At 35.2% G+C, this 25,666-nt stretch overlaps 2 protein-coding genes and 4 long non-coding RNA genes across 6 annotated transcripts in view; 5 read left to right on the top strand and 1 right to left on the bottom strand.

The window, feature by feature from the left end:
* Positions 1-5,760, top strand: part of LOC121258441 (metacaspase-3-like) — a 9,755-nt gene extending 3,995 nt beyond the window's left edge. The window contains exon 5 of the mRNA XM_041159951.1: positions 5,415-5,760. Coding sequence (XP_041015885.1) covers positions 5,415-5,474 — 60 coding nt within the window. The 3' untranslated portion in view covers positions 5,475-5,760. The remainder of the gene's footprint in view (positions 1-5,414) is intronic.
* Positions 1,510-25,666, top strand: LOC121258443 (metacaspase-3-like). The gene is made up of 6 exons (XM_041159953.1): positions 1,510-1,544; positions 1,662-1,954; positions 2,973-3,288; positions 24,047-24,182; positions 24,289-24,519; positions 25,322-25,666. The coding sequence occupies exons 1-6, from the start codon at positions 1,531-1,533 to the stop codon at positions 25,379-25,381; spliced, it is 1,050 nt and encodes a 349-aa protein (XP_041015887.1). The 5' UTR covers positions 1,510-1,530; the 3' UTR covers positions 25,382-25,666.
* On the top strand, positions 7,080-7,774 carry LOC121258448. The gene is made up of 2 exons (XR_005939405.1): positions 7,080-7,354; positions 7,707-7,774. It is a non-coding gene; the product is annotated as an uncharacterized LOC121258448 (long non-coding RNA).
* On the bottom strand, positions 7,408-11,057 carry LOC121258449. Its single transcript, XR_005939406.1, has 3 exons — positions 10,926-11,057; positions 10,124-10,127; positions 7,408-7,420 (listed from the first exon to the last, which is right to left on the bottom strand). It is a non-coding gene; the product is annotated as an uncharacterized LOC121258449 (long non-coding RNA).
* Positions 9,847-16,090, top strand: LOC121258450. Its single transcript, XR_005939407.1, has 2 exons — positions 9,847-10,560; positions 16,053-16,090. It is a non-coding gene; the product is annotated as an uncharacterized LOC121258450 (long non-coding RNA).
* Positions 21,058-21,859, top strand: LOC121258447. Its single transcript, XR_005939404.1, has 2 exons — positions 21,058-21,509; positions 21,632-21,859. It is a non-coding gene; the product is annotated as an uncharacterized LOC121258447 (long non-coding RNA).

Here is a 25,666-nt window from a genome sequence, read left to right as displayed (position 1 = left end):
GATGCTTATATTGGCTCTGATTAAAGTATCAGCTATAGCAGCAAGCTAGGCAATATTAGGCGTTCTGGGACGTTGGGTTATTTGTGATTTGTATGGTTTCCTGGTTGCTGGCTGTTATCTCTTTTGATCCTACATTGGTTTGATGAAGAGGAGGAACTGAAGGTCAGACTAGTACTGCATATATATAGCGTGCACTTGTCTTTCCTTAACTTTGCTAAAAGATGAAATATATTGCTTTCTAAGGGAAAAAACACAAGCATTTGTAAGCAAAAAGCTCATGGCTACAGGAGATGGCCGTGATGCTACGTACAAGGCTAGTAACCCCAACAAGGCTTCGTTTGGTTACAATATAGATTAGATGAAATTAAATGAGATGAAAGTTAAATAAAATATTATTAAAATATAATTTTTTTAATATAATTTTTATTTTGAGATTTGAAAATGTCAAATTATTTTTTGTATTTTGTTTGAAAAATTGAAAAAATTGTAACGATTAGATGAAATAAAATTAAATGAGATAGTTTGTGAAAACAAACCAATCCTAAAGATGTTCTGCAAATTCCATGCATCTTCCAGATAACTCAAAACCAAAACTCGAGTGCACAATTTCATCGGACAAAAAATAATTCCAAGTATTTAATTCGTTGCCATATGCATGGGCAAATAAGTGTATGTACATATAGTTAGTTCATGGCTACATGCATCAATAGATCAAACAAATTTGCCGAAAGTTCTCAGTGTCCATATAGGCTCGCATTTGATTGAATTATATATATATTTGGACAGCCAGCTTTGCATTTGCTAGTGTGCATGTTAGTTAAAGATCATGTGGGAAAGCAGGTTCTGGGAATCGTGAAACTTGTCCACCCACTATTGACTCATGATGGGTGTAACTCTCTGATTTTCTTTCGAATATAGGTTAAACAACCGGCCTTAAAAGTTTCATTTTCTTCCGGGTGAAGGGAGGTGTCATAACATGATCAGTGCCGTGCATCACTTAAGAAGGGATCTTAATATTAATCCTGCACTGTTTTAGCGATTAAAGTATCGCACTGTATCTAGGAACTCGATCATTCTAGAGGTTATAGCTAATAATTTTCACCATAACTTTTTGTTATGTTTTTTTAGAGGCTTTTGGTTAGCCAATACGCGAGGAAGAATCGAGATCAAGATCACCACATGCAATAAAGCAAAAGGCAGCTAATTAAGCCGGTGATCCTTTTTGATCAGCCACTGATGAAATAAAGCTCATATGTTAGGGCATCAGTTAGCTCTTGCATGCACCTTTGTAAAAAGCAAGGGAGAGAATAATAAAGGGATCATAAAGCTGGAAAAAAGAGCGATCAATGTGTTCAATTGGTGGTTAAGGAATATTGCACCTTATAAGGCTTTATTGGTTTCTCACAAGCCATAATTAAGATTATAACATCGCATTTTACGAAGGAAATTTTTCTGAAGAAAACGGAGAAGAGAGAACGTCTCGCTGTAGCCTTTACTATCTGTCTAGCTAGCTCGGAAAATCGGATCGAGATGCCTGTAATTAGGTACGTATTAACTTCTTTTTCTTTTCTTTTTTCTTTCTTTCTTTTTTTTTTTTTTTTAGGCAAAGTAGTGGTTAGCTTTGTTCATCCTCCCATCTCTTATATCTCTATCTCCCTCAGTAATGATCAGGTACTGATCAATAAGCAGCAGTCAAGCAGTACTACTATTACTAGTACCACTCATGCAGCCAGCCGGCCAAGTACTGATTCTTCTTCGCAAGATATTAAGCGGCCATCTCCTGCAGAGGCACCAGCGGCCGGAGGGAAGCGAGCACTTCTTTGTGGGGTTACTTGCCGTGGCGCCGGGGGGAATATAAGTCGCCTCGAAGGACCTGTCAATGATGTGAAGGAAATAAAAAAATTGTTGATTAAGCACTTCGGTTATACTGAGGAGTGTATTCGCGTCCTCACAGGTAATTAATTGTTTTTCGGTCTCGTGATCTTAATATTTAAAACCTAAAAAAATGTTTGTTTTGGTAATTTCATGTTATATAGCTGCTGCATATATGGATCTTGCTTCATTCGTCGACAAGAACGGTTCTAATTAATTTAGCTAATTATATTATAAGAGAAATTACATGAATATTGCATGGGAAGGCAACGTAGTTTTTCTGTCAAAAACATATATAAATTAATTATATGATCATCGTCTTGGCGACGAGATCCAAAGATAACTACGTACAGTACGGCTAGCTTTCACTTCAACATAGATCCACAACCTAGACATAGGATTAATCAACGCTTCCGACATGTAGGGAGTTAGATTCCGAACTAAAAAAAAAAGGGATATTATTCCCGGCCGACAATTAAGCTTCTAGAAAATAAATTAAGTGAGAAAATCTCAAGTCCGTACGTAGGATCTAAATCAGTTTCGTGCAAGATTAGACTGATCATTATGTGAAGTTTGGGTTAATTTAATATTTGTTTTAATTAATATCGATATATCGCTGGGAAAAAGAAATTTATGATATTCCTTGTCTTGGATTAATTCTATATACGCATGATGATGCATTTCAGAGTGATCAGATCAGGAGAGAAGAGAGAGACTGAATCAGCTTCAATCTGCTTTCCCCATAATTTGTTGTTTCTCTAGATCTATAGGGACGTTCATATTGCCAAGCATTAACACAGGATTAACTGCATTTTATATGTTTCGGATCTATTTACTTACGTTTGAGGACTCTTTAAATGTTAATTTTCAAAATTACAGCGGCAAAACAAATAACTCGTTTTAGATCCAACGACTTCGAAAGAATTGAACGAGGAGCCGTATGAGGTGAAAATCTCATGTATTATGATCCACTTTATTATATATCAAATCGCCTACTTTGATAACTTTCCTCTTTTTTTTTGGAAAAAAGTGTTCAATTATTTTAAATTCACAAATTAAATGAAAGATTAAAAGATTATAATACAATAATGATATTGCAGATCAAGAAGAGAACAAAAATAAATCAACTATTCCAACGAAGGAGAATATAGAAGGCTCCTTAAAATGGCTTGTGAAGGATGCTGAGTCTGGACACTCATTGGTGTTCTTCTTCTCTGGACATGGCCGCTTACTGCGACAACCTGAGTCTTGTCATGTCTGTTTGGTTGATTGTACGGGAGAAGGTATGATCCCAAATAGCTACATAAATTCCACCATTGTACGGCCGCTCAAGGAGGGTGTCACACTTTATGCAATTGTGGATGCTTGTCATAGTGGAAGCATTCTTGATTTAAAATACGAATACAACCAACAAAGGTACGTATAATATATATATATATATATATATATATATATATTTATATATATATATCATGTTGTTTTGTATAACTCTCTTCACATGATATGTTGGTTCTAAAATTAAATGCAAATTTTTGGTTTTGGTGTCTAAAAATTTTCCTTTTATATACCGCGTTTTGGCGTTAGAAATATAATTTATATAATTAATATATAAATACATATCTTCTTATATAAAACACATATTTTCTTATAGATTAATCTTTTAGGATAAGCAAAAATTACGCATGGTATCACAGCTGAGGTCCCAAGGTCCGAATCTTGGCTATACACTTCAACCTATTTATTAAATATTGATCCACATGATGTTGGGACTTCCACTGATATATTGAGTTATGTTAAGAATATAATTTACACAATTAAATTTAGCTTTTCTTATATATGATCAGTTTAAGTTTTTGGGACATGTGATTATTAAATTATATTTAATAATTTACATATGTTTATTAAAGTATATTGTTGTTATTATTAATGATTTTAAGAGGATATATTGCTATATTTTTTTAATTTTTCTGAAGATTTGTAGATCTTAAAATTCCTTGCAAATAGGAAACATTTTCTTTTAGAATTAGGATAGTGTACCATTGCTTCATTGAAAAAGCTGGTTTAATACTTCATCAGTAGTATCCTGCATGGAAGTGCTACGTACATGATCATCAATAATATCATAGCACCATTAATATTATTATATATGTAATTGGATCATATGACATACTTGAATTTGTACCAAATTAATATTAGTAAATATTTTGAAATATGATTATGAATAATACCAAATTCTTGCACATGATGCATATTATATAAATTATATATAATTGTTAAGTTTTCGCTTGAGAGCTGCATGCAGGAATGAGTGGAGCGATCCACTAGAGAAAGGTACTACAAGCGGAGGATTGGCAATTTGTCTGAGTGCTTGTAGAGATGATCAGACGGCTCCCGAAACCAATGTACGTACGTACGTAATTATAGATCAATTATTTCTTCCTTCAATATTAATCCATATATATATATATATATGGATTAATATCTAATTAATGCGGTACGTAATATATATGGTACGTACCATTAATTATATATATATATATATATATATATTATATATGCAGGCTAATTACTCCAGCGGAAAGGGAACGCCCGAAACAATGGGACCAATGACCTATCATTTGATCCAAAATTTTGTTACGTCGAACCATCCTGCAAACGTAACATACGAATATATACTTAAAAAAATGCACGAATCACGTGTTAAGAATGAAAGAATTCTACACTTGATCAACTCGAACGTGATGGCCACGAGCAAGCTCGGACAGGATGTTTGGAAAAGAAAACAAATAAAGGTAATTAGCTGGTCCCTCTGATTATAATATTTATATATATGGTCACAAATTACGTGTCCCCCCCCCCCCCCCCCCCCCAAAAAAAAAAAAACAAAAACCTCAGCTAGCTTAATTTTTGTCTAAAATTTTGAGAATAATATAACTTAGATTTTCTATTTCTTTATTAAAAATTATATTTTATTGGGACCAAAATATGTAGTAGTGGAACTAGATTTTACGACCCTGCATTAATTACGTCGGAGGCTCAGTTCACATTATTATAAGTAAGAGAGAGGAAAAAAAATTAATTGGATGGTCACATTAATCGATGATCATCATGAATTCATACTCATGAGTTTATATAATACTTTAGGACAGGAAATATAAATATTGCTATGAGTACAAACAATATCATTTCAAAATTCAACCCCGGCCCAAACACTCAAATCATGCACCAATTAACCATATATATATATATGCATGCATATATATGTGTGTATGTATGGATACGTAATGATCATCACACACTTATAAATATTTTAAAATTCATTTTACAACAAATTACCAATATAATTGTGTCACTTCATTAAAATAATTATAAAATTACAACTAATTAAAGAATTATATTTTTGCAAAAAAAAAAAAAATAGTTATAATACATGTATAAGTTTATCATTTAATATATATATATATATATATATATATATATATATATATATTCTACGGCCGGCTGCTATGTTTCTTGATGTATTTGGAATGCATGGATTGCAGGAACCTGTGCTATCATCGTCTAGTAATTTCGAGGTTTCCTCAAAGAAATTCTTTCTGTAGGGAGTACTATACATATATATATATATATATATGTATATTATGCCTTGATCAGTAACAAGTACGAGCGTCAGAGCATACATAGTTGCGGTGGTGCATGTAGGCCGCATGCAAAAGTCCAGTGAATTAAGTCATGATTGGGTTTGGATTTGCCTAATTTAATTTTTTTTTTTAATATTATTTTATCTTTATGCAGCACACCGAACGATAAAATCGTTCTAATTTCTTTCTTATTTGTTTCCTTTCTAATTATTTGGATTTAGCCTCTTTATTTTGCAAGGTGTTGCCTGGTTGTCTAGTTTGTTGTACGCTCATATATATTTATATATAGGCAGTTATTGATGATCACCGGTCTTTCAATTATAAAGTACTGCATCATTATAACAAATTTGAGAGGGTTTCTTTTTGTTTTATAAAACTGACAAAAACAAAAACAGGCCAATTGCCACGCACACGGAAAAAAAAGCTCCAAATTGATGCTCTTAAAATTTGAGGTTGGCTGCTTCTAATTTACTGCAAATGGACAAGACCGATGAGTAGTTAATTAATTAGTGCCAAACAATTCCTACAAGAATTTTTCGCAGCATGCAACTTTTGCAAAAATTCATACTTGATTGCCACGAATCTATTGTGGCGACACAACACCTCGCCATTCAACTGATTCTGATCTCGGCGAAGTGTTCAACAAAATTAACATAGCCAAAATTGGTATTTTTTATCAACAAAGTTCAACAATCAGCGGTGATTACAAACCGTGACAAATTTTACAGCGAATCTAGGAGCGTCGAAACTGAAGAAATTTACGACGAAATAAACCATCGTAGTACTGGGTTGCTTGCGACAATTCAACCCCGCGGGCAGTTCACCTTTGTTTGAGACGATTACAACAACCAGATGGATTCTAATTGCGGCAGAGTGCTTAACAGCCTTTTTCGGCATCTCAATCCCCATGTTAACTCCTTCCATTTTGCGGCGTAACCGTTGCAGCGGTTAGTAGAGCAACTGTGATGCTTTTACATCGCGATCTATCGATGATTATAACACGCAGTAAATGAATTTTTCCCACGATTTTTGGGCTTTACACGGCGATTGGATTTCGCAGTAGAAGGGTACTTCTCTTATAGTGAAATATTGTTATATTATTATAAATAGCTAGATAGATGGACAAGCTAATGTGGGATTAAATTTTAAGTAGAATAGATATATTATAAATATTATAATGATCACTTCTTGTACTTTACTAGCTAATATCCAGCTTGCAATTTGAGCAAATATTCTTTTGAATGGGCTGATCATGCAAATAATAATTAGCATATATAGTAAAGTCTGTAATGCATTTGGATTAATGCGCGATGGAGTCATGAGGAGTCCAGGAACCTCTGTTATCATGAAAAGCTGCTTGCAGCTTTTCATGATCGATCTGCATAGATCATATATATCGCTTGCTTCATGTGTCAATGCACGTACAGTTGGAATAAATATTATACTCTTCTACAATCTACAATTAACCAGTTTAATACGTGATCGAATAAGAATCAGATCGAAAGGAGACCACTGAATAAATAAAAGAACGGTTAGGCATCAAGTTCTTGCTTTGTAAAATTTATGGAGAGAATAAAGGGAAAAGAGATAAAAAAAGAGCGACAACGACATGATGCGCTCATATTGCAAGTGTTTAATTGGTCGTTAAGGAATATTAATGCACCTTTGGCTTTATTGATTTTCCACGAGCCATAAGATCATAACATCACATTTCATTAAGTGATTTTTTTATTCTGAAGAAGAAAAACGAAAAAGAAAAGGAGATCATCAAGATCGACCCAGAACTCGCTGCTGCATTTACCATGATTATGTATCGGTGGAGATCATGACTGCAAGCTGGTGTACGTATCATATAGCTAGCTTCGTTTGTGGATGAAATACTCAGTACTAATATTCCACTTCTCCTACTTAATTTTCTTCCCACCTTGCAATTTGAGCATGCATGCAAATAAATAGCTAGTCTTTTAAATGGGCATATTACTGATCGGTGTTAATCTAGATCTGGTGTTTTGAATTTAAGGGTATGCTATGCATGTAGATAGTCGACATTAATTTTACAAAAGCATAGAATCTGCAGTAGGCCGATTATAATGTGCTAACATTATATGCCCCCCCCCCCCCAAAAAAAAAATATAATATAATAAGCAAAAGGGCAAATAGTTACTCCTCCATGATCGATCACAACTGCCACAGATCAGCTCTTCTCCATGTATTTTACCAGCAAATTCAACGAAGGCTCTCGATCTTTATATATACACAAATATATATAGCTCATCAGCTTCGGAATCCTTCATGTACATAGTTATTTATTGCATTCCGGCCCGGAAATAGTGGACACCAAATGGAAAGATCAGTAGCCACATGCAGTAGGTGCAATAAACAGTATTCAAAGCACTCGGAAACTAGTATTTGTTGCAGAGAATGCACTAATGCCGTTACAAGAATAAGCACATCGTCAAGTGGCTGGTGCCTCCTAGGATGGCATTTCATACAGTCAGCATTTAATGTTAGTAAAGAGTTTCAGAAGAATAAGCAAAAATCAAGCAGCAGCAGTAGTGGTATAAGTACTACTGCAGCCAGCCAAAGTTATTCTTCTTCGCTTGATATTAAGCCATCTCCTTCAGTTTCTTGTGCAGAGGCACCCCGCGGAAGGCCGAAGCGAGCACTTCTTTGTGGGGTTACTCACCGGAATAAGACATACAGCCTCAGCGGAACTATTAATGATGTGAGAAACATGAAAAATTTGTTGATTCAACACTTTGGTTATCCTCGGGAGCGTATTCGCATCCTCACAGGTATTTATATATATGATCTTCATCCTGTCTTATGTCCTAATAAATTAATTTTTTTTTCCTAAATCCATATATATATATAGAACGCATAAGTAGTACTACTCGTCACTTGGTGAAAAGATTATATTAATAATACAATTATAATTATGCAGAAGAAGATGAAGGAAGTGATTTTACTCCAACTAAGAAGAATATACAAGACTCCTTAAAATGGCTTGTGGAGGGTTCAGAGTCTGGAGATTTACTGGTGTTCTACTACTCCGGACATGGCTTACGACAACCTGATGTCACAAACGAAGAGCTCGTTGGGTTTGATGAAACAATCTGTCCGGTTGACTTTATGCAAGAGGGGATGATCCTTGATAACGAGATACATTCCACCATAGTTCGGCCGCTCAAGGAGGGTGTCACACTTCATGCAATTGTCGATGCTTGTCATAGTGGAACCATTCTTGATCTAGACTACACATACGACCTACAGAGGTGATCATGACTAGTATATATGAGCACGATTTATATTCTAAAACTGATCTTACATATATATAAACACACACACACACACTAGATAGAACACCAACCGAAATTTCTATATATATATATATATAGAATTCGAAGAAATAATAATTTAAAGGTAATGGGGGATGCAAATGCATGCCTAGCTAGCTCATTGCATTAATATTTGTTGTGCACAATTACAATTGTTAAATTTTCGCTTGAGACTTGCTGCAGGAAGTGTTGGAATCAAGATAGAGAGAGAACAATAGAAGAGGAAAGAAGCACCCTGTACGTCGATACTCTGTTTTTCTCTATTCATCAAATATTGTTTCAGTAGATCAATATATAGAACCAAAAGAAAATTCTGGAAATTAAATTAATGACATTTATGGCCATTCAGATTTACTAGACGGTACACACCTAGGTACAACGAAAAGAAACTTTTCCAGTTTTCACATATCTAGTAAAAGATCAACTTAATAAATTGTGGCCTCTTGCAATAAATCAAGTTTAATCTTCAACAGGAAGGACTGGAAAACCAACAGACCTCCATCAAAATTAGCTGAGAAAAGTAGTACAAGCGGTACTGGATTAGCAATTTGTCTGAGTGCTTGTGGAGATGATCAGATGACTTCCGATACCAATGTAGGAGAATTTCTTTGCTCAAGAATTTATTCTCATGATGACTTTCCAGCAAGATCAAGTGACGGATCAGCTAAATTTAACCATTTATATATATATATATATATATATATATATATATATTACCATGCATATGCAGGCTTTCTCGAAAAAGGAAATGAATGGTGCAATGACCTCTATTTTGATCCAAATGGTTGGGAAGGATTCTGAAATAACGTACGAAGTTCTACTCAACAAAATGCACGACTTTATTCAACAAGTTAACAATAAAAGCATGATCCTCAATTCGAGGTTCTTACAGAGAATTTTTCATCGCAAAAAATTAGAGGTTAGCTGATCATGACCCCTCTTATGGTCACATGATATTCTCTTCTTGGGCATGTTTCAATTTCCTATTCTGATTAATAATAGTCAGATTTTCAATTTTTATTTAGAAATTATATGTTACGATCGACCAAATATGGAGTGGCCGAAGTTTTTAACGACCCAGCGACGGAGGCTCAGTCCAAAAAAGTAATTATAGGAGAAAGAAAGGAGAAAAGGAAAGAAAAATAGGGTTAGAATATGATCACAATATTGAATTCGTTCTCAGCATATATAATATATATAGGACGGGAAATATAATATTGATATATAGTAAGAATTAAAAAAATGCCAAATTAAGAATTAAATCACGTGTACCAACCTATTCATATATATATATAGATCGAAATAATTTATGGTACTGCATCATTAATATTCGCATGCACGGCGATCACGCCTTTTATATGTATACATATAGATCACATGCACACAGTACACTGCCAGACGTGTTTATTAATGCATATTTGCCTGATTGCATGGAGTGCAGGACCTCTACTCTCATCGTCTCAGAAATTCGAGGTTTCCTTGAAGAAGTTTTTGCAGTAGATCATACATATGTATGGGAGTTTGCCGTCGACATTGCAACGATCGTCAAATTAAACACAGTTGGAATAACTGTACCTTTTTGCAAAAGGCCAGTTTTTGTGCTCAGAATGAGGAATATATATAATAAATAATCAAAATAAGCAGTTTATAATTAATTACTGCTTGGTGTGGAATACTTCCTGCATGACCTGCAGTCTATATAATATCATGTATTTGTTATTGTTAAGAGGTAGTTTGAATTCAGATTGAACAGTGCATGTGTCGTAGGTTCGCTCGAGCAGAGGTTCACTCGGCTCGAGCGAATTCAGACAGAGAGCTTCGCTCAAGCATCGCTCGACATTCAGCTCGAGTGATATGAAGACAGAGAGTTTCGCTCGACATTCGCTCGACACTCAGCTCGAGCGAATTCAGACAGAGAGCTTCGCTCAAGCATCGCTCATATGTTGGCTTGAGCGAAGTGTGCAAAACCTACGCTCGCTCGACACTCGCTCGACGTTTGCTCGAGCCAATGTTCACAGAAGTGAATTCTCACTTGTCCTATAAATACCAAACGGCGCCTCCACTTTCTTAAGACTTCAGAAATCACTTTTTGTCTAGTTTTTAGTGTTTTCTTGAGATAGAAGTTTAGAGTGAGTTTGAGAGATAACTTTCTTGTGAAGTTTTGTTGTATTCATCTGTACTCTATCTTTGTTGATAGTGAAATATCTGATACCGACTCCACCAGTGGACGTAGACTCACTTTGAGTCGAACCACTTAAATCTTGGTGTTCTTTCTGTGTGATTGTCATCAATTTCTTTTATTTATTTCCGCTACTATACTTCGAGTTAGTCTTAGATCTATAGTTATACCCAACAAATTGGTATCAGAGCTTGGCTCAGGGTGATCTGGAGGGATGGCTATGGCTAAGTTTGAAGTGGAGAAATTTGACGGTCAGAACAGTTTCAGTTTATGGCGCATCAAGATGAAGGTTTTACTGCGACAACAGGGCTTGTCAAAAGTATAAAAAGTGTCGGTATCTGACGATTCTCCGGCTACTTCAAAAGAAGAAGAAGAAAAGGTACATAGTACTATTCTTTTGTCACTATCTGATGGAGTTTTAAGAGTGGTTGCTGATGAGGAGACAGCAACTGGTCTCTGGTCGGCACTAGAGAATCTATACATGAAGAGATCTCTCACCAACCGTTTGTATTTGAAACAACGGTTATACACTCTCAAAATGAAGGAAGGTACTCTTATTTCTGAACACCTAGATGAATTTAATAAAATCATTATGGATATGAGGAACATAGATATTAAGCTTGAAGAAGAAGATCAAGCGTTAATTATTTTATGTTCATTACCCACATCTTTTGAGAACTTTGTGAATTCCATGTTGTATGGTAGAAATTCAATTTCCTTGGTAGATGTAAAGTCTGCTCTGAATTCTAAGAAGTTGAGGAATAAATTGAGTGTGAAGAACACAAATGAACAAGCTAGTGGCTTGTTTGTTAAGGGGTCCTCAAGCAGGGGTAGATTGAATGACAGGGGTTCAGAGAAGAATAAAGGAAAATCCAGGGGCAGTTCACAAACAACGTTTAGTAAGAAAAAGTCAAATGTCATTATTGCCATAAGTTTGGTCACTACAAGAATGAGTGTCCAAAATTGAAAAATAGAGAGGACGGCACTAGTTCATCTAATGCCGTTAGTGTTGTTGATGATAGGTCTAACGACCTAGATCTTGTTCTAGCAATTAGCGACTCAAGTAGTCGCTTTAGTGACAAGTGGGTCATGGACTCAGCTTGCACTTTCCATATGTGTCCCAAGAGGGACTGGTTCACTAACTATGAATCGGTCAACGGAGGCTCCGTTTTGTTAGGGAATGATATGGCTTGTAGAATTGCTGGAATTGGTTCAGTCAGAATTAAGATGTTTGATGGAATTGTCCGGACATTGTCTAATGTTCGACACATTCCAGAGTTGAAAAAGAATCTTATTTCTTTGGGTACTCTTGATTCTCAGGACTACAAGAATACTGGTGAAGGTGGAGCTATCAGAGTCAGTAAGGGCTCTATGGTTGTAATGAAATGAGATAAGACAAATGGTCTTTATTTCCTTCAGGGCTCTACAGTGACAGGTGCAGCTGCAGTGTCTGTTTCAGATGATCCAGATTCAGATGTCACCCGTTTGTGGCATATGCGTTTGAGTCATATGAGTGAGAAGGGGATGTCAATTTTGAGTAAGCAGGATTTGCTATGTAATCAGAAGATAGGGAAACTGGATTTCTGTGAACACTGTATGTTTGGAAAACAGTGCAGGGTTCAGTTCTCTACAGGGGTTCACAGAACCAAAAGTTCTGTGGACTATATTCATTCTGATCTTTGGGCCCATCTTCCGTCCCGTCAAAAGGTGAAGCTCAGTATTTGCTTACGTTCATTGATGATTTCTCACGGAAGGTTTGGGTTTACTTTCTGAAGCAGAAAAGTGATGCATTTGTTAACTTCAAACAGTGGAAAGTTCTGATTGAAAATCAGACGGGCAAGAAAATCAAGCGATTTCGCACTAACAATGGTATGGAGTTTTGCGGAGGTGAGTTTGATGAATTCTGCAGAAATGAGGGTATTGCCAGACATCGTACAGTGAGACATACTCCACAGCAAAATGGGGTAGCTGAACGGATGAACAGGACTCTCTTGGAGAGAGCCCGCAGCATGCTTTCTAATGCAGGCTTGGCTAAGGATTTCTGGGCTGAAGCAATTAACACAGCCTGCTTCTTGATCAATCGTTTTCCAGCCACAGTGATTGGTTTGAAGACTCTGAATGAGGTATGGTCTGATACTCCTGCTGATTATTCAAATTTGAAAGTTTTTGGTTGTCCTACATATTTCCATGTTAATGATGGAAAACTTGAGCCAAGGGCTAAGAAGGGCATATTCATTGGGTATGCCAGTGGGGTGAAGGGATTCAGGTTGTGGTGTACTGATCCTAAATTACCTAAGTTTGTGATCAGTAGGGATGTCACTTTTGATGAAAAATCCATGCTCAGTCTGAGAAAGGAGATTACTTGATTCTACAGGACAAGAACAAGATGTTAGAAAGCAGATGGAGTTTCAGGTGGAAGCACCACACGGGCTGCCCAGTGGCGCCCAAGATCATGCTATTGTAGATGAGCATGATTCTGATTCGAGTAGCGATGCACAAGGTGAGCAAGACTACAATACAGCAACTGGTAGACAGAGGAGGCAAATTAGACCACCTCAGAGATATGCTCATGCAGATATGGTGATGTATGCTCTTACTACAACAGATAATATTGTTGGTCAGGAGCCTTCCAGTTATTCAGAAGCTGTCAAGAGCGCAGAATTTACACAGTGGTGCGCAGCTATGACTGAAGAGATTGAGTCTCTTCACAAAAACCAAACATGGGATTTGGTTCTGTTGTCAAAGAAGGTAAAGACTGTTGGCTGCAAATGGGTCTTCAAAAGAAAAGAGAGAATCCAGGGTGATACAGATGCAAGATACAAGGCACGCTTAGTTGCTAAGGGCTTCAGTCAGAGAGAAGGCATCGACTTCAATGAAGTCTTCTCTCCAGTGGTGAAACACAGTTCGATCAGATTACTACTTGCTATAGTAGCATTGTATGACTTAGAGCTGCAGCAACTTGATGTTAAAACAACATTCCTACATGGTGAGCTTGAAGAGACCATTTATATGCATCAGCCAGAGGGATTCATTGTTGAAAACAAGGAAGATCATGTGTGCAGATTGAAGAAATCTTTATATGGTTTGAAGCAGTCGCTAAGGCAATGGTATAAGCGGTTTGATTCCTTTATGATTGATCATCGTTATTTGAGAAGTAACTATGATAGTTGTGTTTATCATAAGGAATTATTTGATAAGTCTTTCATTTATTTGCTAATATGTTGATGATATGCTTATTGCTGCTAGAAGCATATCTAACATAGATTTGTTAAAGACCCAACTCATAAATGAGTTTGAAATGAAAGACTTAGGTGCTGCGAAGAAGATTTTGGGAATGGAAATCTTCAGAGATAGGAAAGCTGGAAAGTTGTACTTGTCCCAGGGAAAGTACATTGAGAAAATGCTTCAGAGATTTGGGATGTTTGATTCCAAACCAGTAAGTATACCACTTGCTACGCACTTTAAGCTTTCAGCTAGCCTATCTCCTCAGACAGATGAAGAGGAACTGTTCATGGCTAGTGTTCTTTATTCAAGTGCAGTTGGTAGCATCATGTATGCAATGGTTTGCACCCGCCCAGACATTTCACAGACCGTGAGCGTAGTTAGCAGGTATATGGCTAATTCAGGTAAGACTCATTGGCAGGCTGTGAAATGGATACTCAGGTATCTAAGGGGAACCCTGAACTTTGGGTTAATATTTGATAAAGATGTCGATCTCAGTTCCAAAGTTACTGGTTTTGTTGATTCTGATTATGCTGGAGACTTAGATTAGAGAAGATCATTGACAGGTTATGTTTTCACTCTATGTGGGTCAGCTATTAGTTGGAAAGCAACACTGCAATCCACCGTTGCTTTATCAACTACCGAGGCAGAGTACATGGCAGCAGCAGAGGCTGTTAAGGAGGCCATTTGGTTGAAAGGCTTGGTCAATGATTTGGGTTTACAGCAAGATGGGATCTCAGTATTCTGTGACAATCAGAGTGCAATACATTTGACCAAAAATCAAATGTATCATGAGAGAACGAGGCACATTGATGTCAGGTACCATTTTCTCAGAGAGATTGTTATAGAGGGTGATATACAGATTCTTGAAGATTGCTACTACAGAAAATCCAGCAGATATGATGACTAAGCCAGTTGCAGTATACAAGTTCAAACTTTGTTTGGACTTGATTGGTGTTCGCATTTTGTTATTCCCGTAAGGGATTTGATGGTGGGGATTGGTTTTGTGGTCGGAGGTTTTTTGTGTTGAAATTGGCAGAGTTCAAGCCAAGGTGGAGATTTGTTAAGAGGTGGCTTGAATTCAGATTGAACAGTGCATATGTCGTAGGTTCGCTCGAGCGGAGGTTCACTCGACTCGAGCGAATTCAGACAGAGAGCTTCACTCAAGCATCGCTCGACATTCAGCTCGAGCGATATGAAGACAGAGAGCTTCGCTCGATATTCGCTCGACACTCAGCTCGAGCGAATTCAGACAGAGAGCTTCGCTCAAGCATCGCTCGACATTCAGCTCGAGCGATATGAAGACAAAGAGTTTCGCTCGACATTCTCTCGACACTCAGCTCGAGCGAATTCAGACAGAGAGCTTCGCTCAAGCATCGCTCGTATGTTGGCTTGAGCGAAGTGTGCAAAACCTACGCTCGCTCGACACTCGCTCGACGTTCGCTCGAGCCAATGTTCATAGAAGTGATTTCTCACTTTTCCTATAAATACCAAACGGTGCCTCCACTTTCTTAAGACTTCAGAAATCACTTTTTGTCTAGTTTTTAGTATTTTCTTGAGAGAGAAGTTTAGAGTGAGTTTGAGAGATAACTTCCTTGTGAAGTTTTGTTGTATTCATCTGTACTCCATATTTGTTGATAGTGAAATCTCTGATACTGACCCCACCAATGGACGTAGACTCACTTTGAGTCGAACAACTTAAATCTTGGTGTTCTTTCTGTGTGATTGTCATCAATTTCTTTTGTTTATTTCCGCTACTATATTTCGAGTTAGTCTTACATCTATAGTTATACCCAACAGTTATATATGGTTCTTCAATAAATCTTAAATATGCAATATTTCGTTGTAATAAATACGATCCTAATTGACTCGTTATATATATAACTACATATATATATACATATTCTTGATCATCTGACAGATCAAAGATATAAGCAGCCTAGCTAGTACGTAATAACATAGTCCTGCACAATTTAATTACCAGTATTAATTAAATTAAGAAATAATAAAAATAATAAGAAAATTAACAATATAATTAATTATCTCGTCTCTTGAGCATATATATATGGGGCCTTTTACTTTATGCCGTTAATTTCACTGGATGACAAGGAGCCTTCGAGAAGCATTGCACCAGCGAGTATAGGAGGCATGGAGGTTTGGCCAGTCGGAGGAGGGGCAATGCGTGAAGTGGTGGAGCCACAGAGAGAAAACCTGCTCCTGCTCCTGCTGCTCCAAAAGCTCTATGGTCTCCTCCAATACAATCTCCAGTTCGGCTCTTTCGCGGATGCTCAGAACAGGGACATCCGTGCCATTGCTTGCTCTACATAGCATAGCAGTGGTAGCCACGACATCAGCATCATAATCTTTGTCTGCCTTTGCTGCTCTTTCTTGACTTCTTCAGTTTCGTCCACTCCCAGATCTTTGACTTGCTGGAACAAGAATGCTGCAACCAAGTAGATATCTTAATTGGTTATTAATTTGATAGAAAGATCTAAGCTGGAAGGATGCTGGAGATCATCAGATCAGACGTAACAGTACTCTAATATTATTGGCTCATGAGATCAAGTCGTTCTATCACAAAACATTAAAACGAATTATTACAATACAAAAGAATAGAAAAACAAGTTTAATTGATATCTATCACCTCAAAATAAGTATACTCTTCACAAGTTCTCATTTGTCAAAATTAAATGGCCAAACTATTTATTATTATATATATATGACGACTTCGTCAAGAAAATGGAATAAATCTTTTAGAAGAACCAGCATCGATCTGTTTTCAACTTTTGGTTTGAGTGACAATGATAATATTCGACTCAAACAAGCTGGAATGCATCTACTGACTCGGCAAGAAAGATTGATACCGAATTAAGGGAGCAAGGTAAAAGCGTATATAAAAAGAGAAATGTAATTTTAGCCACAAAAAATCTTATAAAAGTAAGGATCCCGCTAGCTCAAAATTTTTTGTTTTCAGTTTTTTTTTTTTTTTTTTTTTATATCATCCTTGATCGTTAAAAAAAATAAAAAATAAAATATACAACTTCACTAATAGTTATTTTCTCAGTTATTAAGTAAAAATAATTAATAAAATAAAATAAAATGCATGATCAGTAAGATTAGGGGGCAAAATCATGAGTTCATTTAGCATTTTTTTAAAAGTAATCTCATAAACTGATGTGATTTTATGTGGTATGTTATATTATAAAATTATTTTTATCGTAAAATAAATCTAATATATCATATAAAAATATGTTAATTTATAATTTTACTTTTGTCAAATTTTTTTTTTATGGATGTAACACTTCTCATATATAAATGTACAAAATTACAAATATGCCAGTTTTTTTTAATATCATTTTTTTAATGATCAGCATTAAAATGACTTGCATCCAGCTCTTTCCAGCAGAATTTTCAAATTTCTAATAATAATCTTGTGTGGCCGAGAGAGTCGGGTCGTAGTGACAGCGAGAGACAGGCCGTGAGGTTGCAGCTCGGAATCGCAGGGAGAGAGAGAGAGACGAGAGCGGCGTGGGTTGGGGGGAATGGGGGAAGAAAGGGAAAGAGGAAAAATGCGGGGCAATTAATATAATTATCTTTTGCGGCGACTTTTTTAAGAAATATCGCCGCAAGAACCAAATAACCCAGACAAGTTTATTTGCGGCGACACAATGTCGCCGTAAAAAGTCAATAACTTCGTCGTAACAACATCATAACCCATGAACGGATAAAATATCTGACCAAACTATTTGCGGCAACCAAAATTCACCACAACAAACCATGTGTCGCCAGAAAATCCTCTTTTCCCCACAAAGTTTTACTTGCCGACTAAATTTTGTGAGAAAAAGCTTGTTTTATTTTTTACGAATGGTTTTCGTGTGATTCGGTGATTATTTGCCACCACCGTCTGTCTTGGCAAAAGAATTCATGGCAAAAGGCCATAATTCTTGTAGTGCATGCAAAAATAAATTTATAAACTTGTGACTTAATGTGATATGTTAAATTATAAAACTACTTTTATTGTAAATAATTAATAAATCTAATGTATTACATATATGAAATTACGTCAATTTATCAATTTGCTTTTATAGGATATCTTCGTGGCTCTAACACAAGTAAGATATATATCATCGTCTCAGGAACCTCTGCTATCATCGTCTCAGGAATTCCAGGTTTTCTCGAGGAAATTTTTGCGGTAAATCGTGTATATATGCCATGATCACTAAAATTTGGGTACCCAAAAAAAAGGAGTATATGCATGTCGTCATTGCAATTACATGCTCCATCAAACCACATACTGGTGCAAGCTTTTCATCAATATCGATCATCGATGTCGCTTGTTAATTTGTCACACTGCGCACTGTGGGAATTAATAATTGTAGTTCCAGCTTTAATTTACTGCCAGTTTTAATTTGTGTGAAGAATGTGGAATATCTAAATAAAGATTAATCAAAATAAGCAGTATATAATTACTGGTTAATTAGTGTGGAATTTTTGTATGTAATTAATATAAAAATAATATATTGATTATATATTCTTAATTATGACAAAATTTAGTTCAATTAAACTGGTATATACATAATTTTACGCATATAGATATTTCAAAATAAAAGATGATGTTTAATCGGACAATCATACTAATACTAATGGATTGGATCAATTGAATCCCATCTAAATATTTCAAAGCATAAAATTGATGTGAAGAGTTGGATTTTATTATTAAGCTCAATCTCTCCATCGATGAATAATTAAGCTCAACATATGGAATATATAATTAAATAGATAAAGTGTAGAATCAGAATTTGAACTCATGACCTCTACTCTAATATATACTATATGAAATCATCACTTATTCCAAAAATTTAAATTGATGAAAAGATGTAGATTTTATTCTTTTTATTATATATATTCTAACAATGTGATTTCTTGAGAATTTCCCATGTTGTATCTGATCACTTTTCAAAAATAAATTAAAGGTGATGCTTAGACGGTAAAATCTTGAATATATAATACAAAATTAAAGATAGAAAATAAAAATCTAAGACCAAAATAATTTCGATCAGTAGTGCAGTAGTTTTTGGTAAATTTTGCGAGAATTTTGGTTCAGCCTACACCTGAAGAAGAATCAAATCGAGGAGCCCACTGAATAAAGGGTTAATTAGGGCATCAGATTCTTGCTTTGAAAAAAAAAAAGCAGAGAGAATAAAGGGGAAAAAGAAAAAATGTCCTTCGTATAAAATATGTCGTCTATGCATGCATCATGCATGCAATGCTTTCATACGGCTGTCTAGTGTAGCCAGCTAGTGTACAGTTACTTTAAACTCCTACTAAAACTATAAAAAGGCACTTTCTTTTAAAATAAATATAACTCATGAAGCCAATATGCGAAGAAAAGTTCGATCTCTAATTTGAAATGCTCATCAGTTCTGATCACACTAATGAACCTCAAGCTTGATCTCTTTTAATTTGAAGAAATTGCAGAACCTGTGGATGTGAAGCCAATATGTATTCAGTGATAAAATGGTAGAGGATCCCCGCGCGCAATGTATAACAAAAGGAAGTTTTTTCTAAATCTGTTTCTTCCAAAGCTTATCAGTGTTAATATTAATGTTATGATCAGTTCTTTTTGTGGTAGAACTACAAACCCGCTTGTTGTTGATGCTCATTGCTGTATTTTTTATTCAATTTTTTGGCAGCAGAATGGTGGATGATGATCAGAAATTAGATGCTTATATTGGCTCTGATTAAAGTATCAGCTATAGCAGCAAGCTAGGCAATATTAGGCGTTCTGGGATGTTGGGTTATATGTGATTTGTATGGTTTCCATGGCTGATGTAGCGTGCACTTGCCTTTCCTCTACTTTGCTAAAAGATGAAATATATTGCTTTCTAAGGGAAAAAACACAAGCATTTGTAAGCAAAAAGCTCATAGCTACAGGAGATGGCCGTGATGCTACGTACAAGGTTAGTCTTCTTGAATGTCATCGAAGGATTTGCTTCATAGTAACCCCAACAAGCTGGCCCCATTTGGTTACGCAAATCAGATGAGATGAAAGTTAAATAAAAATTATTATAATATAATTTTTTAAATATTATTCTTATTTTAGAATTTGAAAAAGTTGAATTATTTTTTGTATTTTGTTTGAAAGTTTAGAAAAGTTGTAATGATTAGATGAGATGAGATAGAATGTGAAAACAATCCAATCCCTAAAGATGTTCTGCAAATTCCATGCATCTTCCAGATAACTCAAAACCAAAACTCGAGTGCACAATTTCATCGGACAAAAAATAGTTCCAAGTAATTAATTCGTTGCCATATGCATGGGCAAATAAGCGTATGTATATATAGTTAGTTCATGGCTACATGCATCAGTAGATCAAACAAATTTGCCGAAAGTTCTCAGTATCCATTGCAAATGTTTCAAATCCTTAAACGGTGCCCATTGCAAATGTTAATTATATAGGCTCGCATTTGATTGAATTAGATATATATTTGGACAGCCAGCTTTGCATTTGCTAGTGTGCATGTTAGTTAAAGATCATGTGGGAAAGCAGGTTCTGGGAATCGTGAAACTTGTCCACCCACTACTGCAGACTCATGATGGGTGTAACTCTCCGATTTTCTTTCGAATATAGGTTAAACAACCGGCCTTAAAAGTTTCATTTTCTTCGGGTGAAGGGAGGTGTCGTAACATGATCAGTGCCGTGCATCACATAAGAAGGGATCTTAATATTAATCCTGCACTGTTTTAGCGATTAAAGTATCGCACTGTATCTAGGAACTCGATCATTCTAGAGGTTATAGCTAATAATTTTCACCATAACTTTTTGTTATGTTTTTTTAGAGGCTTTTGGTTAGCCAATACGCGAGGAAGAATCGAGATCAAGATCACCACATGCAATAAAGCAAAAGGCAGCTAATTAAGCCGGTGATCCTTTTTGATCAGCCACTGATGAAATAAAGCTCATATGTTAGGGCATCAATTAGCTCTTGCATGCACCTTTGTAAAAAGCAAGGGAGAGAATAATAAAGGGATCATAAAGCTGGAAAAAAGAGCGATCGATGTGTTCAATTGGTGGTTAAGGAATATTGCACCTTATAAGGCTTTATTGGTTTTTCACAAGCCATAATTAAGATTATAACATCGCGTTTTACTAAGGAAATTTTTCTGAAGAAAACGGAGAAGAGAGAACGTCTCGCTGTTGCCTTTACCATCTGTCTAGCTAGCTCGGAGAAGCGGATCGAGATGCCTGCAATTAGGTACGTATTAACTTCTTTTTCTTTTCTTTTTTCTTTCTTTTTTTTTTTTTTTTTTTTAGGCAAAGTAGTGGTTAGCTTTGTTCATTAGATCCTCCCATCTCTTATATCTCTATCTCCCTCAGTAATGATCAGGTACTGATCAATAAGCAGCAGTCAAGCAGTACTACTATTACTAGTACCACTCATGCAGCCAGCCGGCCAAGTACTGATTCTTCTTCGCAAGATATTAAGCGGCCATCTCCAGCAGAGGCACCAGCCGCCGGAAGGAAGCGAGCACTTCTTTGTGGGGTTACTTGCCGTGGCGCGGGGGAGAATATAAGTCGCCTCGAAGGACCTGTCAATGATGTGAAGGAAATAAAAAAATTGTTGATTAAGCACTTCGGTTATACTGAGGAGTGTATTCGCGTCCTCACAGGTAATTAATTGTTTTTCGGTCTCGTGATCTTAATATTTAAAACCTAAAAAAATATTTGTTTTGGTAATTTCATGTTATATAGCTGCTGCATATATGGATCTTGCTTCATTCGTCGACAAGAACGGTTCTAATTAATTTAGCTAATTATATTATAAGAGAAATTACATGAATATTGCATGGGAAGGCAACGTAGTTTTTCTGTCAAAAACATATATAAATTAATTATATGATCATCGTCTTGGCGACGAGATCCAAAGATAACTACGTACAGTACGGCTAGCTTTCACTTCAGCATAGATCCACAACCTAGACATAGGATTAATCAACGCTTCCGACATGTAGGGAGTTAGATTCCGGAACCATCTTCTCCCTTAAAAAAAAAAAAAAAACCTGAAAAAAGAAAGGGATATTCCCGGCCGACAATTAAGCTTCTAGAAAATAAATTAAGTGAAAAAATCTTAAGTCCGTACGTAGGATCTAAATCAGTTTCGTGCAAGATTAGACTGATCATTATGTGTGAAGTTTGGGTTAATTTAATTGTTTTAATTACTATAGATATATCGCTGGGAAAAAGAAATTTATGATATTCCTTGTCTTGGATTAATTCTATATGCGCATGATGATGCATTTCATGAGTGATCCGATCAGGGGAGAAGAGATCAGAGACTGAATCAGCTTCGATCTGCTAATTTCCCTTTAATTTGTTGTTTCTCTAGATCTATAGGGACGTTCATGTTGCAAAGCATTAACACATATTATGATCATGATCCACTTTATTATATATCTAATCGCCTACTTTGATAACTTTCCTTTTTTTTTTTTTTTGGGAAAAAAGTGTTCAATTATTTTAAATTCACAAATCAAATGAAAGATTAATAGATTATAATACAATAATGATGCAGAAGAAGAGAACGGAAATAAATCAACTATTCCAACGAAGAAGAATATAGAAGAATCCTTAAAATGGCTTGTGGAGGGTGCAGAGTCCGGAGACTCATTGGTGTTCTTCTTCTCTGGACATGGCTTACCGCGACAACCTGAGTCTAATCATGTCTGTTTGGTTGATTGTACGGGAAAAGGTATGATCCCAAATAGCTACATAAATTCCACCATTGTACAGCCGCTCAAGAAGGGCGTCACACTTTATGCAATTGTGGATGCTTGTCATAGTGGAAGCATTCTTGATTTAAACTACGAATACAACCAACAAAGGTAAGTATATAATATATATATATATATATATATATATATATATATATATTATCATGTTGTTTTGTATAACTCTCTTGACATGATATCATGTTGGTTCTAAATTTAAATGCGGATTTTTGGTTTTGGTGTCTAAAAACTTTCCTTTTATATATACGTTTTGACGTTAGGAATATAATTTATATAATTAAATATATATCTTCTTATCGGCTTAAACTTTTAAGATAAACGAAAATTACACATGATGATAGTATCACATTCCATAAAGGTTCAGAGATCCAAATCTTGGCTATACACTTCAACCTATTTATTAAATATTTCATACGTTAGGTCGAGTACTTATACATTGAGGAGAAGTCTAATATATAATCTGTATGTGAGGGAACTGATCGAGTGTTAAGAATACAATTTACATAATTAAATCTAGCTCTTTTCATCAAGTTAAGCTTTTGAGACATGTGGTTATAAATATTAATGCATCATGATATTGTTATTATTAATAATTCACATATGTTTATTAAAGCATATTGTTGTTATTAATGATTTTAAGAGGATATTATAATATTGCTGTAATTTAGTTTAATTTTCTGAAGATTTGCGGATCATTTTAGAATTAGGGTTGTACTGTACAATTGCTTCATTGTAAAAGCTGGTTTAATATTTCAGTAGTATCCATGAAAGTGCTAGCTGCTACGTACGTACAATAATATCAGAACATGCACCAATATTATATATATATATATATATATATGAAATTAATATAACATATATATTTGAATTTGTACCAAATTAATATTAGTAAATATTTTGAAATATGATTATGAATAATACCAAATTAATTGTTGCACATGCATATAATTAATATAAATTATGGATAATTCACGTTAAGTTTTCGCTTGAGAGCTGCATGCAGTATTAATGCTGAGGGACGTTGGATAGAGAAGAAATCTGATGATAATCAATCAAAAGCAGATCAGAAAGCTACAAACGGAGGATTGGCAATTTGTCTGAGTGCTTGTAGAGATGATGTGAATACTCCCGAAAGCAATGTACGTACGTAATTAGAGAATTTCTTCCTTCTATATTAATCCACATGTATATTTCGTACCATTAATTACTATATATATATATATATATATATATATATATATGCAGGCTAATTCCAGCGGACAGGGAATGGCCGAAACGTCCATGGGAGCAATGACCTATCAGTTGATCAAAATGGTTAGTAAGGAGCATCCTGCAAAGGTAACATACGAAGATATACTCAAAAAAATGCACGACTTACATGTACGCAGTAATATTAAAAGAGCACCCTTCGTACTGATCATCAGCAGTACTGGACGTAGCCTCTTACGTGATTATCAGGAAAGCCAAAAAATAGAGGTTAGGCTACTCATGATCCCTCTTATATTAATAATATGGTCACAAATTACACCCCCCCCCCCCCCCCAAAAAAAAAAAAAAATTAAACCTCCTTTTTGTCTAAAATTCTGACAATAATATATAGTTAGATTTTCAATTTCTTTATTAAAAATTATATTTTATTGGGACCAAAATATGTAGTACTAGTCGAACTATATTTTACGACCCTGGATTAATTACGTCGGAGGCTCAGTATATACTACTTCAAATTATTATAAGTAAGATCTAGAGAGAGAAAAATAAATAAATTGGATGGCCACATATATTAATCGAACATGAATTCATGCTCAGTTTATATACTTTAGGACAGGAAATATATTAATTAAATATTGCTATAGATCAAACAATATTTCAAAATTCAACGTCTCAAACACTCAAATCACCATAACCATTATAAATATATATATATGTGTGTGTGTGTGTGTGGGTGGGTGGATACGTACGTAATGATCATCATCACACACAGCTTATAACTCTTTTACAATTTATTTTACAACAAATTACCAAAATAATTGTGTCACTTCATTAAAATAATTACAATTTTACATCTAAATTAAATAATTATTTTACAAAAAAAACAATTATGTAACTACCCTCCATTTGAAATAGAAATATTGTAAATTAGTTATAAAAGAGAATCATAATTAGTTTATCATTTAATATATATATATATATATATATCTATTGATCTACCGGCTGCTATATATATATATATATATATATGTGTGTGTGTCTTGATGTATTTGGAATGCATGGATTGCAGGAACCTGTGCTATCATCGTCTCTTAAATTCCAGGTTTCCTCAAAGAAATTCTTGCTGTAGGCCCGAGTATATATATGCCTTCAGTACCGCAACGAGCGTCAAAGCTAGCATATATAGTTCCATGCGGTGGTGTAGGCATGCATGCAAAATTCCTGTGAATTAAGTCATGATTGTGGTTTGGATTTGCCTAATTTGCTCCTTTTTTTTTTTTTTAATATTATGTTATATTTATGCATGCACACCGAACGATAACATCTTTCTAATTTCTTCCTGATTTGTTTCCTTACTAATTAATTATATATTTGGACTTAGCCTCTTTATTTTGCAAGGTGTTGCCTGGTTGTT

Source organism: Juglans microcarpa x Juglans regia, chromosome 3S (assembly GCF_004785595.1).
Source record: "Juglans microcarpa x Juglans regia isolate MS1-56 chromosome 3S, Jm3101_v1.0, whole genome shotgun sequence".
In the NCBI taxonomy this organism is placed as follows: domain Eukaryota; kingdom Viridiplantae; phylum Streptophyta; class Magnoliopsida; order Fagales; family Juglandaceae; genus Juglans; species Juglans microcarpa x Juglans regia.
The sequence above is the reverse complement of the archived record's forward strand: the minus strand, read 5'-3'. Positions and strand labels throughout refer to the sequence as shown.